Here is an 11,325-nt window from a genome sequence, read left to right on the forward strand (position 1 = left end):
TAGAGTGTGTTTAGCGTGGGAACGATCTACTTTGCTGTATTCACGGTCGCTTTATCGTGTGTTGACAGCCAGGATGTCTGAATGCACGGCAGGCGGAACACGTACTATCTATGACTCTGAAAACACTGAATTATTGGGCTTATCATGGATTCCAGCCAGGATGCAGCACAGAGACGGTTTGTAACGGAGGAAAGGCCAGTAAAACTGTTCAGAGCTGAAGTTGAAGCAAATAGTTTACATGTGACTTGGTTTCATCCTTTAAAGGCAAAGCTTCTGGGGATGTTCACTAATGTGCATACTGTTGTGTTAGTTATCATTGTTACTGTGTGGCTAACCAGTCAAGCTAACATGCTACCTGTCCCATTGTAATGACTACTGTTGTCCAAACTCTTTTACGAGTGCAGAGGCTTTTTCGGTATCTGTGTAGCAAAAAAGCTAAAACAGAAACACAAAATGAATAATAATCAATGAAGGTCATGAGATTAATTGAGCATCGCGTTAGTTCAGGCAGGCACGGAAGTCAAGCTAGTCCCGCCTCTTCAGCTGTCAGTAACAACTGACAGCATCCATCCGCTAATTCAGTTTATCATCCAGCTGATCATGTTCCATGGATCCCATTGGTTAGAGTTCGTCATTTAAACCATGCAACACACCTACTTCCACACGCTTCATCCATAAACGCCTCACAACGTAGCATCCCTGTTGCTCTTTAGCTGATGTTTAGTTGATGAGTAAAAGTCAAATCACTGACACATACTGTATCTCAGCATATAACAGATGTTTATTCTAAGGAAGCATTTAGGGGGACTTTGAAGTGTGAAAGGTGGACAAAAGTCATGGAGCAGGTTTACGAGGTAGCGTAATTTAATTTCACACTCAGTGTTGACAAAAGATCTTGTGACCAGATCACGGCCCCTGTTTTCCTCCGTCTGTCCTATCATGTTACTGTTACTCATAAATGATAAATGATCTTTGGCTTGTGAAAAGGATCCACCCTAGTAGTACCTGGTCCATATTCTAAAGACAACCAGCTCCACTCGTTCTCCTGTTGTGCCATCACGGTTCCATTTGTAAAAACTTTCTGACATTGAGCTGAAAAATGTCGATCAGAGCCAAATCTCACTCTGACCTACATGCAGCGGGGAAGCCTTCGCTGGACGATAGCTTGTACAAATCCTTCTCCATGAGCAGCAGTAATGTGAACAGAGGAAGCCGGTTTGCTAACGGGCCCCCAGAGGAAGGAAAAGCTCCATCCAGGCCCTGGAGGAGGCCCGTACGGGCAGTTAGACCCCTCAGCACCAACGGCTCCTTTCTACAGATCAACCAGCTACAAGGAGAGCTGGTCAGAAAGAGGAAGGTAAGAGTTCACTCTGAGTTTTGTAAAACATTTGTTTGCAGTTTTCAAGTCTGTATCACAATGTTAATCAGGATTTTGTGCTAGTTCTACAATAACAAGGAACAGCATAATATACATATGGCCTATAATATATATAAGGCATAATATACCCCCATCCTACTGGTTTTAGATGAAGCCCTGGTCCACCACACTTGGAAGGGTAGATCATGATCAGGCTTTCTTTAGAGCTGCATGATGACACAGTCATTAGCGTCACGTGTGTTGGAGCTGGAGGAATTCTGATACATGTTTATGAGACAATATTATCATGTCCGCCAAGAAGGTATTATTTTCAACAGCGTTAATTTGGTTTTGGTTTATTAGCAGGATTACGTCCAAATTACTCACCAGATATTGACAACATTTGAACCAATGATAGACTTTATGCCAGGGAAAATTCTATTATGAATTTGGAGATTATCCGGATCAATAAACTGATTCTGGATCTGTTTTGAAAATCAAAAATCCCTCTTTTTCATTGTTGGAGAAATAAAAATAAAAAAAAAATCATATTTCTGTTTGAAATTGACCAATCTTCTCAAACTGAACTTCCATGGCGTAAACGTCTGTCTTTGGTTAATTTTTGTTAAAATCTGTTAAGTCCGTTTGTTATTATCCTGCTAAAAATCAATCTAACAAATAAATATATGTCGGTGAAAATATGGTACCTCCTTGGTTGGGGTAATTACGTAAAGACTTATTGTTGCTCAGGACGATGAGGAAATATCATCTTCCATCCATCCATCCATTTTCATACCCGCTTATTCCCGTTTAACAGGGTCGCGGGGGTCTGCCGGTGCCAATCTCCGGCTCTCATAGGGCGCTGGGCGGGGGTACACCCTGGACAGGGCGCCAGTCCATCACAGAAAATCATCTTCATCAGTGGATTTTAATTACCAAAGAAACAAATACATACGCAGAGTTTTTGGGGGACAGCGCGAGCATTGTTTCCCCCTAGTGGTCAAAGATGTTTATTACAGTTTTCCCAAATTAATTCGAAAAAATACATTTCTTAATATAATGTACATAATATACGCATATTTTTAGTGCCATAAAATACAGTGACTGTACAAAGTTAGTTAGTTCTACCTCAGGTGTGTAGTATAAGTTTTCAGTGAAATGGTCCCAAACTTTTGAGGCTTTAGGTTGGTTCTTCTTCTGTTGTGCAATTGTTCTTTACAATGTAAATGGTGAAGTGACACTAGTGCATCAGCTTTCATGTTATTGTACTGCAGCAAAAATGAAGCTGAAAGCTGATTTTATCATGAATTTATAACAATAAATGACCCATCAATGCACAAGATGATCAATAATGTTTCTAATCATTTGTACATTATTGTATATGTTACACACTCTGTGGTTGGAGACGGTCTATATATTAAATTACATTTTTGGTAAGAATCTCAAACAAAAATCATCTCTATATTCATATAAAAATCAACAATAGTTTTTCTTAATTATATTAAAGTCAGACTCATGGTTGGAATGAAACGCTGTGACCTTTAGGTTCACGCACCTCCTTCATTTTTCCTTTCAGGAATGTGAGGATCTGAAGAAGGAAAATAAGTTCTTAGCCAATGAGATCCACATGGAGCGGATCATGATGCGCTCAGAGAATGAGCTGACCATGAGGAACCTCAGGAACCTGAATCAGGAGCTGCAGGCTCACATCAGAGAGGTAACAGCACATTCATCACAACATGTAAAGCACGTAAACACCAGTTCTCACACTAGGAAAGCCTGTAGATCTTTAGTAAAACAGAATTCTGCTCATATAAACCTGTCAACTGATGCTTTTCTAAAGTATTGTGTTCACTTAGGGTTTATCAATTCTACCTTTATCTCTGACACATTTCATTACCTCCTTCCTTCATGTGGACACTGGATCATCTCTGATGATAAATGTGAGAACACCAAAGCTTATATGACATGAGCAAATGGACTCGAACCACACACGTAGCATCTGAACTTCAAACACACTCCATTCATTTACCAGAGTAACTGTTGTAATCTAACACGATTTACCACATATGTTATATTATAAATAAGGATGAGAAGATATTGTATTATAATGAGCACTTAAAATTTGTGTTGAGTATAATTGAGTTTTGAAGTTTTCCTAAAGTATAGAAGGTTGAGCGTATGTCCAGCTGCAAACGTACCGCTCAGACCACTGCCCGTTGTTTTGGTCGAAAAAAATCTTTTTTGTGTTCTTGACGTCAATGGTTTGTGAATTTTTGTTGACATTCTGTGCATAATGTGTGTTGTTGGAGTTCTTTTGTGTATTATGTTGAGATACATTTTACTTACAATTTCTTGAATTACAATTTTTAGTGGATTTGTTTTGGGGGGCCGCACAGAATTAGACCCAGGGCAGCATGTGGCCCCCGGACCGCCAGTTGCCTATGTCTGCAATAACCCATTCAAATGAAAGCACACCAGCACTGTGATCAGATTACATTTGGAAACAAAAGAAGGCCTCTCCTGTGTCCTGTTTCCTGACCACCCACCCTTCCTCTCCCTCTGACCTCCTGCAGCTGAAGCAGAAGCTGCATCAGAGCCTTCAGAGGGCCACGCTGTGCTCCAGAGCTGCAGGTGAGGCTGACGTGTCCAGGATGGACGCAGAGAAGAGTCGGGCTCTGGCTGAGGCTCAGGCTCTGTGTAGTGAGAGGGAGAAGAAAACAGCCGAGGCTGACAGAGAACGTCTGAGTCATGAGCTACAGCTGCTCCAGAAAGAGGTGCACAACCACACATGGTGATCAATCTGTGGGTTTCATCTGCTACACCTGCTTTATCATGTTCAGGGTCCAAAAATGTATATATAATAAAACAAACAGTGAAAAAACAAAGTAAGACCATTTAAAGCAGCCTGTGGGCCACATGCAACCCTCAGACTCATTTTGTGCAGCCCCTGATTCCAAAATTAGACAAAATTAAACAAAAACATACAAAATAAGAGAACAATATACAAAATGACAACTGTAGTCCCATCAAAATTAGCTAAAGTGAGAAATCCAGTGTATTTAAGTACTTTTATGACCATTCATATGCAATGAGTTGACCCTTCAAAATAAAGCACTAAAGAAATTAAAACGAAAACTTAAAAAATGTGTGTAAAATACACAAAATGAGAGTTGAAAAAACAAAATGACAATAAAAATCAAAATTACACAAAATGAGGTTAAAAAATAAATAAAAAAATGACACAAAATGAGAGTAAAAAACACTATTAACTCCAAAAACAGAAAAATTACAATAAAAACACACCAAACACAAAATAAGAGCGTAAGATATACAGAATGGCACCAAAAATACTTAAAAATGAGAGTAAAATACACAAAATGATTACAAAAATACACAAAATTACTGCATCAAAAGCAGAAAATAAGAAACACAGGACAAACACAAAATAAGAGTAAAAACATCAACAAACCTTTTTCATGTTTGCTTCCTGATTGGTCATTATTCTAAAAGCTGATATAAATGTTCATAACATGGCCCTGGCCCCTGATAAGAGTTGTCTATCTCTGATTTAAACCATCATTATTGTCATATTTACTAAAAGCTGCACATAAATAATTTCTAAAACATGCTTCAGTTTTTCACCGTATTGACCATCTTTTGTTAATTAATACTAATGCAAAGCAGCTCTAATATATACAGTATGATGCCGTCTGTCATGTGTCTCTGCAGCACTCTGAGGTCCAGCTTTCATTGGCTAAAACAGAGAAAAACTACTTTGAAACCAAGCTGAAGCTGGATCGTGTGAGTGGTGAGAAAGATGCGGCGCTGCAGGAAAACAGGAGCATGGAGGAGGACAGAGTGGACCTCAGACACAAGCTGAGAAAACTCACACAGGAGAACGTCCACCTTAAAGACAAGTGAGGGACGCCCCAATTATTCATGTCTCAGCCACTCAAAGATGAAGATGATTAAAAATCTACAGGTGGCATACAGTATAGAGATATAGCTTCTTAAAGCAAAAGTGCTTCTGTGTGTGGATGTTGCATGTTCTCTCCCTTCTCTGTGTTTCTCTGGCTTCCTCATATGGGGGCTCATGCTAAAATAAACTTTGACATTTAGCAACAAACCATGTTTAAAACATGTGATTTTGACAAGATTTACAGCAACATTTGTGAATTTTGTGATATTTACTTTTCCCGTAAAAATATAATGTCAATGTAAAATCTAAATGTAAACATTAAATCTATATCTAAATGTTAAATGTATATGTTAAATCTACATGAGTCTAAATGTAAATATTAAATGTTAAATGTAAATATAAATGTTAAATATAATATATCCTGTCCCATTGGTGTGTGAATGTGAGAGTGATTGGGTGAATGAGCTGATATGTAAAGAGCTTTGGGACTGTTTCAGTGGTGATAAAGCTCTATATAAATCAAGTCCATTTACCATTTACCATAAATGTTAAATCTAAATTGTATTTGTATCAATGAGCTTTTATTTTGGTACTTCTCGTGACGTTTAGATTTTCTGAATTGATGAGATAATTTTTTTAGAAAAAAGTTTTCATTTTTTCTGAATTTTCTATCAATATTTCCCAGAAAAATAGGGCCAATTTTTGTTTGTTTACTTATTTTTTAATCTCATCAACCCAGAAAAACCAAATATTATTTCCGATTAAAAATGTTCTTATTCACTTATCTTTACCTCATTAATTCAGAAAAAAAACAGGGCCACATTTTTTAATGTACTTATATATTGTTGTCCTGTTATGGACAAATATTTAGTCCCAGATGTGGTTGAACAGGACAAAGCAAGAGTGAGGTTCACAACCTTTTTCTAAATGTATTTTATTATCTTAAATGAGTAATACTGTTTTGATAAATGTAAAAAAAACAACTAGTTTTTCTTTCTGGAGACAGTAAGATCATCGTGTTTATATTTTCAGAAAATCAAAGGAAAGATGAAAAATTCCTGTTGGAGCTGCATGTTGTTACTGTCACTCTAAAAATCCAATAAATATACTTTTACTTTCATGTGAGCAGAAGTCCTGGTGGTCCCAGCGTAGTTTATGAATAATGGAGAAAAACACATCAAAAATGTTACAGAAAATGGAATAAATTTACATGTTTTTGCTTTTTGATCTCAGGCTATATTTATCATCTTTTTTAATTAAATAAACAGGCTGTAAACCTGTTATTTGTGTCTGCAGTGAGATAAGTTTGAGGCATAGAGTGCAAGTTCTGGAGGAGGACAGCAGGAAGGCTACCCAGGCTCAGCAGGAGGTCGAGGCTGAGCGGCGTCTGCTGGAAAAGGAGAAGCAGGAGAGGACGTCCGAGTGTCTGAGCTGGAGGGAGAAGCACCAGGAGTTAGCGGAGCGCTGTAGGGCTGAGGAAGACCACAGAGCGCTGAGGAAGAACAAAGCAGTAGGACATCCTGTCACACAACCACTGATACATATTAGAGCTGCACAATTTATCACATTTTAATCGTGATCACGGTTTTGGCTGCCACGAATAAATTAAGCTGATTTTACGTTTAAAATGTGGGCGTTTCTATTCAGGCACTTTCTGAACCATTAGAGTCATTTAGTGGATTAATGAGAGCTGTAATTATTTAATGAGATGCATTTCATGATAACTCTGTAATAGTGTATTTATTCAGTTAACCCTTGGTTATTTTTTTTAGTATAATTTTTATTTAAAGCTTCATTATGCACTATAAACTGTTTAAATATTGTTTTTTTTTTTGTTTTTTTAAAGTAGTGCAAAAGAAATACAGATTCCTTCCTAACATGATAAATCATTGTAATTATTATTATTGCAACACAATTTCATTCTGCAGTGCATGTTATGTTGAATGACAATAAAGTTATTTATCTATTTATAATTGTGATTACAATATTGATCAAAAAAAGAATCATGATTATCATTTTGGCCATATTACATGTGGATTTAAGTGGCTTCAAGACGTCTTAGATCAGTGGTTCCCAACCTTTTTTGGGTCGTGACCCCTTTATGATATCACACATTTCTTGTGGCCCCAGATACATTATTTTCTATAATTATTTTTAGTTATACTGTGTTATGAATAGCACTATAGTGACAAGAAGCACCAGCTCATATATTTTTTTGATTATTTAATATTTAAATTTAACTAGAAACAGAAAAATATGAATACTTTAAGGAATATATCATTTTAATCAGTAAATTTAGATAGTTCAGGCGACCCCACGTGGGGTCACAACCCCAAGGTTGAAAAACACTGTCTTAGATTGGAAATATTGAAGTATCACTGAGCATCGTTAGAAAAAAAGTGCATCGCTCACCTTCACAGACTTACTCTAATTGTTTACAAAATTTTGTCTCGATGACGACATACAATTATAGCTGCGGCGCAGCAATAGTCGGGGCCAGGAAATATCCCAAACATCATCCACCATGATTTCAAATCATCATTTTTAAATGAACATTAAAATTGTATTTTGGCAGAATTTGGTAGCTATAATCTATGGATGTGTACGCATTGATGCTCGGAGCCCGATTTTTGATTTGGGGCCCAGGGGCCATTTCTGGTCATTTCCAAATTTATGGGAACATAATCGTGTGATATATCATTTCAAAGGTAATTCAACGTAGATTATGATTATGCCTCCCACAATTCGATTAGGGGCCCGAGGGTCCACACCCCTTTTTATGGCAATTTTTATTAAAGTTGTTTTCTCATTTATTTGTGAGTCAAATATTGCAACAGTTGGTGGTACCAAATCATTGACACATACCAATATATGAATGGAGCCCATTACTGCATATGTGCCACAGGGGAACATATGGAGTATGACTACTCCTCCATTAATGCCCCCCCTTTTTGAAATTGGGGACGGGGGCCACCCCTTTTCCTGTAATTTCTAAATTTATTGTAACATAGTCATGTGATATTGTTTCAAAGACAATTCAACGTAAGATTTTACATCACACAATGATTTGTTTTACTCGGTGGAACTGAGTCATTCGACTGAATTCTCGGGAACGTGGAATGTGCTATTCAGCACAGAGACGTTCATCAGAACTTGTTTCTTCAGCACTTGCATGTTAGCACAACTTAAGAAATGAACAACATCTCTCCTTCTTAACAGTGTCAAGCCAACATCAAGAGCTACTTCCTCTGCATGACTGAAAGTGATCAGAGGGTTCGGATTCTCAAAAACCCTGACGGTTCTCCAAGGAACTTCACGGTGAGATACGATCATATGGTTGTGCACAAGACTCGAAATTGTAGAATATTTACAGTAATAATATGTTTATTCCCTAAAGCTAATTCATAGGGACTGAATAGTCCAAAGAGTTACCAGTTAGAAAAGCACTTCTAAATACTAAATGTTTACGGTTCCACTTTAATTTATAAGGTAAAATAATAAGGAAGGCTAGTAGTAACATAAAAAGGTAGAAAATTATGTAAATGTTTCATTTTAATTACATTTCATAGAAAGTTATCATCTTCCTATTTTACCAGCTCCTAACAAACAACTTTTAACTGATCGTATGTAACGTTTCTAAAATGTAACCATTACGTTATATTTTATGAAAATCCACCTTGCGTTTTAAAAAATATATATTTTATATATCATATTATTATATATAACACTGACCATAGATCAAATTTGCTGCAATTTAAAACAGTGGTGACAATGTTTTAGTGAAAATAAACATACAGTATAAAGACGGGTCATTTCATACTAAAACTTTATCAGGGGCTGCAGTATTTCACTTTATTAATCATTATTCTCTATAATGATTAATAGAGTTTGAATCCTGGAGAATAAATCAGATTTTAGATGGGGGTCATTGGTGACTAGAGCTCCCTGAGGGCCACTCACATGGTCCATGCGGGCTACCTGGTGCCCACGGACACCTCGTTGGTGACCCCTGTTCTAATTGATCATGCTTTACTCAGTTAATGTACTTTATATGAAATTAATCATGGTTTAGTCTTAATTCCAGTGAGAATAATATGTTTTGCCTGTCCACTGCCTTAATCACAGTATCTATATTGATCATGAGTTATTTGGTTCTGATCAGGAAGGAGATCCTGTTTACATCTCGACTCCAGAATCTGGTGCTGAGGAACCTGAGAGGAACTCATCCAGGTAAATCTGGAAACTGCCACTGCTTTAAAGGGCCACAAGGGGGCGTCAGATATAAGTGTCTCTGTTGAATCTGTTCATTTCAACAACAAATTTTTTATAGTTTTATTTTTGGACTAAAATACTATCTAGTTTAAACTTAATTTTTATTATAGTCTAGTTTTAGTCAACTAATTGACATTAAGCCCATATGAGTTTATACATTTTGAAAGATTAATTTGCGATTAAATAACCTGATGTGATTATATTAATGTTTGTAAACACACACAGACAGATTTGATGTAATTAATGCGTAAGAAAATCACGAGTTCTGATTGGATTTTTTTTTATTATTAGTCAATGAAAATGTTTAAGTTTTTTTTAAATTACTGAAGTCTAGTAATTTTCACTTTAAAAAATGTAGTAAATGAAATCAATGACAAAATTTAAAAAGATGTAAAGCTCATATTCAGTGGAGTTGGGTAAAAGTTTTGTTTTTTTTTTTCTTTCTGTAAGATAAAAGAATAAAATTGAACTCAAAAATAAACTAAGAAAAGCCAAACATATGTGCTTAATACTGTTTCCTGTATATAACCATAATGTCTGGATTGGCTTTTATTGTAATATCTGTAATATCCAGTTTCCCTGATTATGTATGAGTGTGTGTGCATAATGAGTGTGTTTGTATGTGTGTAAGAAAGTCAAAAAGGAGGAGAAATACATATATACATTATTAAATAAAGAGAAATGTTTTCCTTTTATCTTTTGCATTGTGTGTTTAAACTTGGACATGATTAATGGTGTATACACATTATTTTATTTTTTATATCTCGTCTGCTGTTCTCATTTGTAAACCGTTGTTAGCTGTTATAATTTGTCATCATTTTGCTTGCTGTTTGGAGGCATCAATAATACATAATATACTTTATGTATAGACTTTTTTTTCTTTTCTGTGTAAAGCCTTGTTTCAATGACTGGACAAAAAATAAATAAATAAATAAATAAACTGATTAATAGTTACTGTTTCTTCATCAGGACCATGCTGAGGGTCTCCGCCCCACAGATGGGGAGCGACCCTGGACCCGCCCACTTTGATGAGCTTCCTGCCTTTGATGGGGATCGACCCAAATCTGCTCCGTCTCGCAGGAGCAGGAAAGTAGTGGATTACTTCTGGATCCCCACAGATCAGGAATGACAACAGTCAGAAACTTGTTTCAGCTCAGAAATGTAATAGGATTTAAAGTTCTATGAATAAGAATAGAGTTTGAGTCAAAATAAGTCATGGTGGTAATCAAAGTGTGAAGATGAAAGTTTATCATGTCTTTTCAAAATATACTGTATATATATGTAATTGGTGATGCATCCTCTATTGTTATCCTTAATCTTTATTCTGGTTATTATTCTTATGTCTTACTCCTACTACTCCCACATTTTTCAACCGATTCCAATAAGTTTGTCAAAATGCTCAAATCATTTCTGGCAGTTATGCTATGTATTAGCTTTTTTCTAACTTTTAAACTATTTTGAAAACTAGTTTTCATTTTCACATGCATATTTTCAACATTTTTAAACCCTCAACTTTGGCTGATTTCAACCATTCAGCGTTTAACATGTTCAGTCGTATGTTCACTTTCAGCTAAAAACAATTAAATTAAAAATTCAACTTCATTCAACCCATTTTAACCTTATTGCTAATGTTAAGCTAATGGTAACGTTAGGCTAATGATAATGCTAACACTAGGCTAATGCTAAGTTAGTCATAACACTAGGTTAATCCTAAACTAATGCAATGCAAAGCGGGCCAGCACTGGTATCCTCACGTATTTTCTTCAGAAACTGT

General features: G+C 36.2%; 1 protein-coding gene across 1 annotated transcript; it reads left to right on the forward strand.

Annotated features, from left to right (window-relative positions):
- The first annotated feature begins 1,045 nt into the window (after positions 1 to 1,045).
- Positions 1,046 to 10,680, forward strand: LOC114464311 (median body protein). Its single transcript, XM_028448348.1, has 8 exons — positions 1,046 to 1,357; positions 2,934 to 3,074; positions 3,934 to 4,134; positions 5,090 to 5,277; positions 6,576 to 6,789; positions 8,499 to 8,597; positions 9,442 to 9,509; positions 10,521 to 10,680. The coding sequence occupies exons 1-8, from the start codon at positions 1,100 to 1,102 to the stop codon at positions 10,678 to 10,680; spliced, it is 1,329 nt and encodes a 442-aa protein (XP_028304149.1). The 5' UTR covers positions 1,046 to 1,099.
- The last annotated feature ends 645 nt before the right edge of the window (positions 10,681 to 11,325 follow it).

Source organism: Gouania willdenowi, chromosome 6 (assembly GCF_900634775.1).
Source record: "Gouania willdenowi chromosome 6, fGouWil2.1, whole genome shotgun sequence".
NCBI lineage: Eukaryota > Metazoa > Chordata > Actinopteri > Blenniiformes > Gobiesocidae > Gouania > Gouania willdenowi.

What these genes read in the sequence shown, in the direction of transcription:
- LOC114464311 (XM_028448348.1), top strand. Translation starts at nt 1,100, where the DNA reads ATGTCGATCAGAGCCAAATCTCACTCTGACCTACATGCAGCGGGGAAG. An exon ending in GTTCTCCAAGGAACTTCACG is followed by an intron (nt 8,598 to 9,441) that starts GTGAGATACGAT and finishes GGTTCTGATCAG; the next exon opens with GAAGGAGATCCTGTTTACAT. An exon ending in CCTGAGAGGAACTCATCCAG is followed by an intron (nt 9,510 to 10,520) that starts GTAAATCTGGAA and finishes TTTCTTCATCAG; the next exon opens with GACCATGCTGAGGGTCTCCG.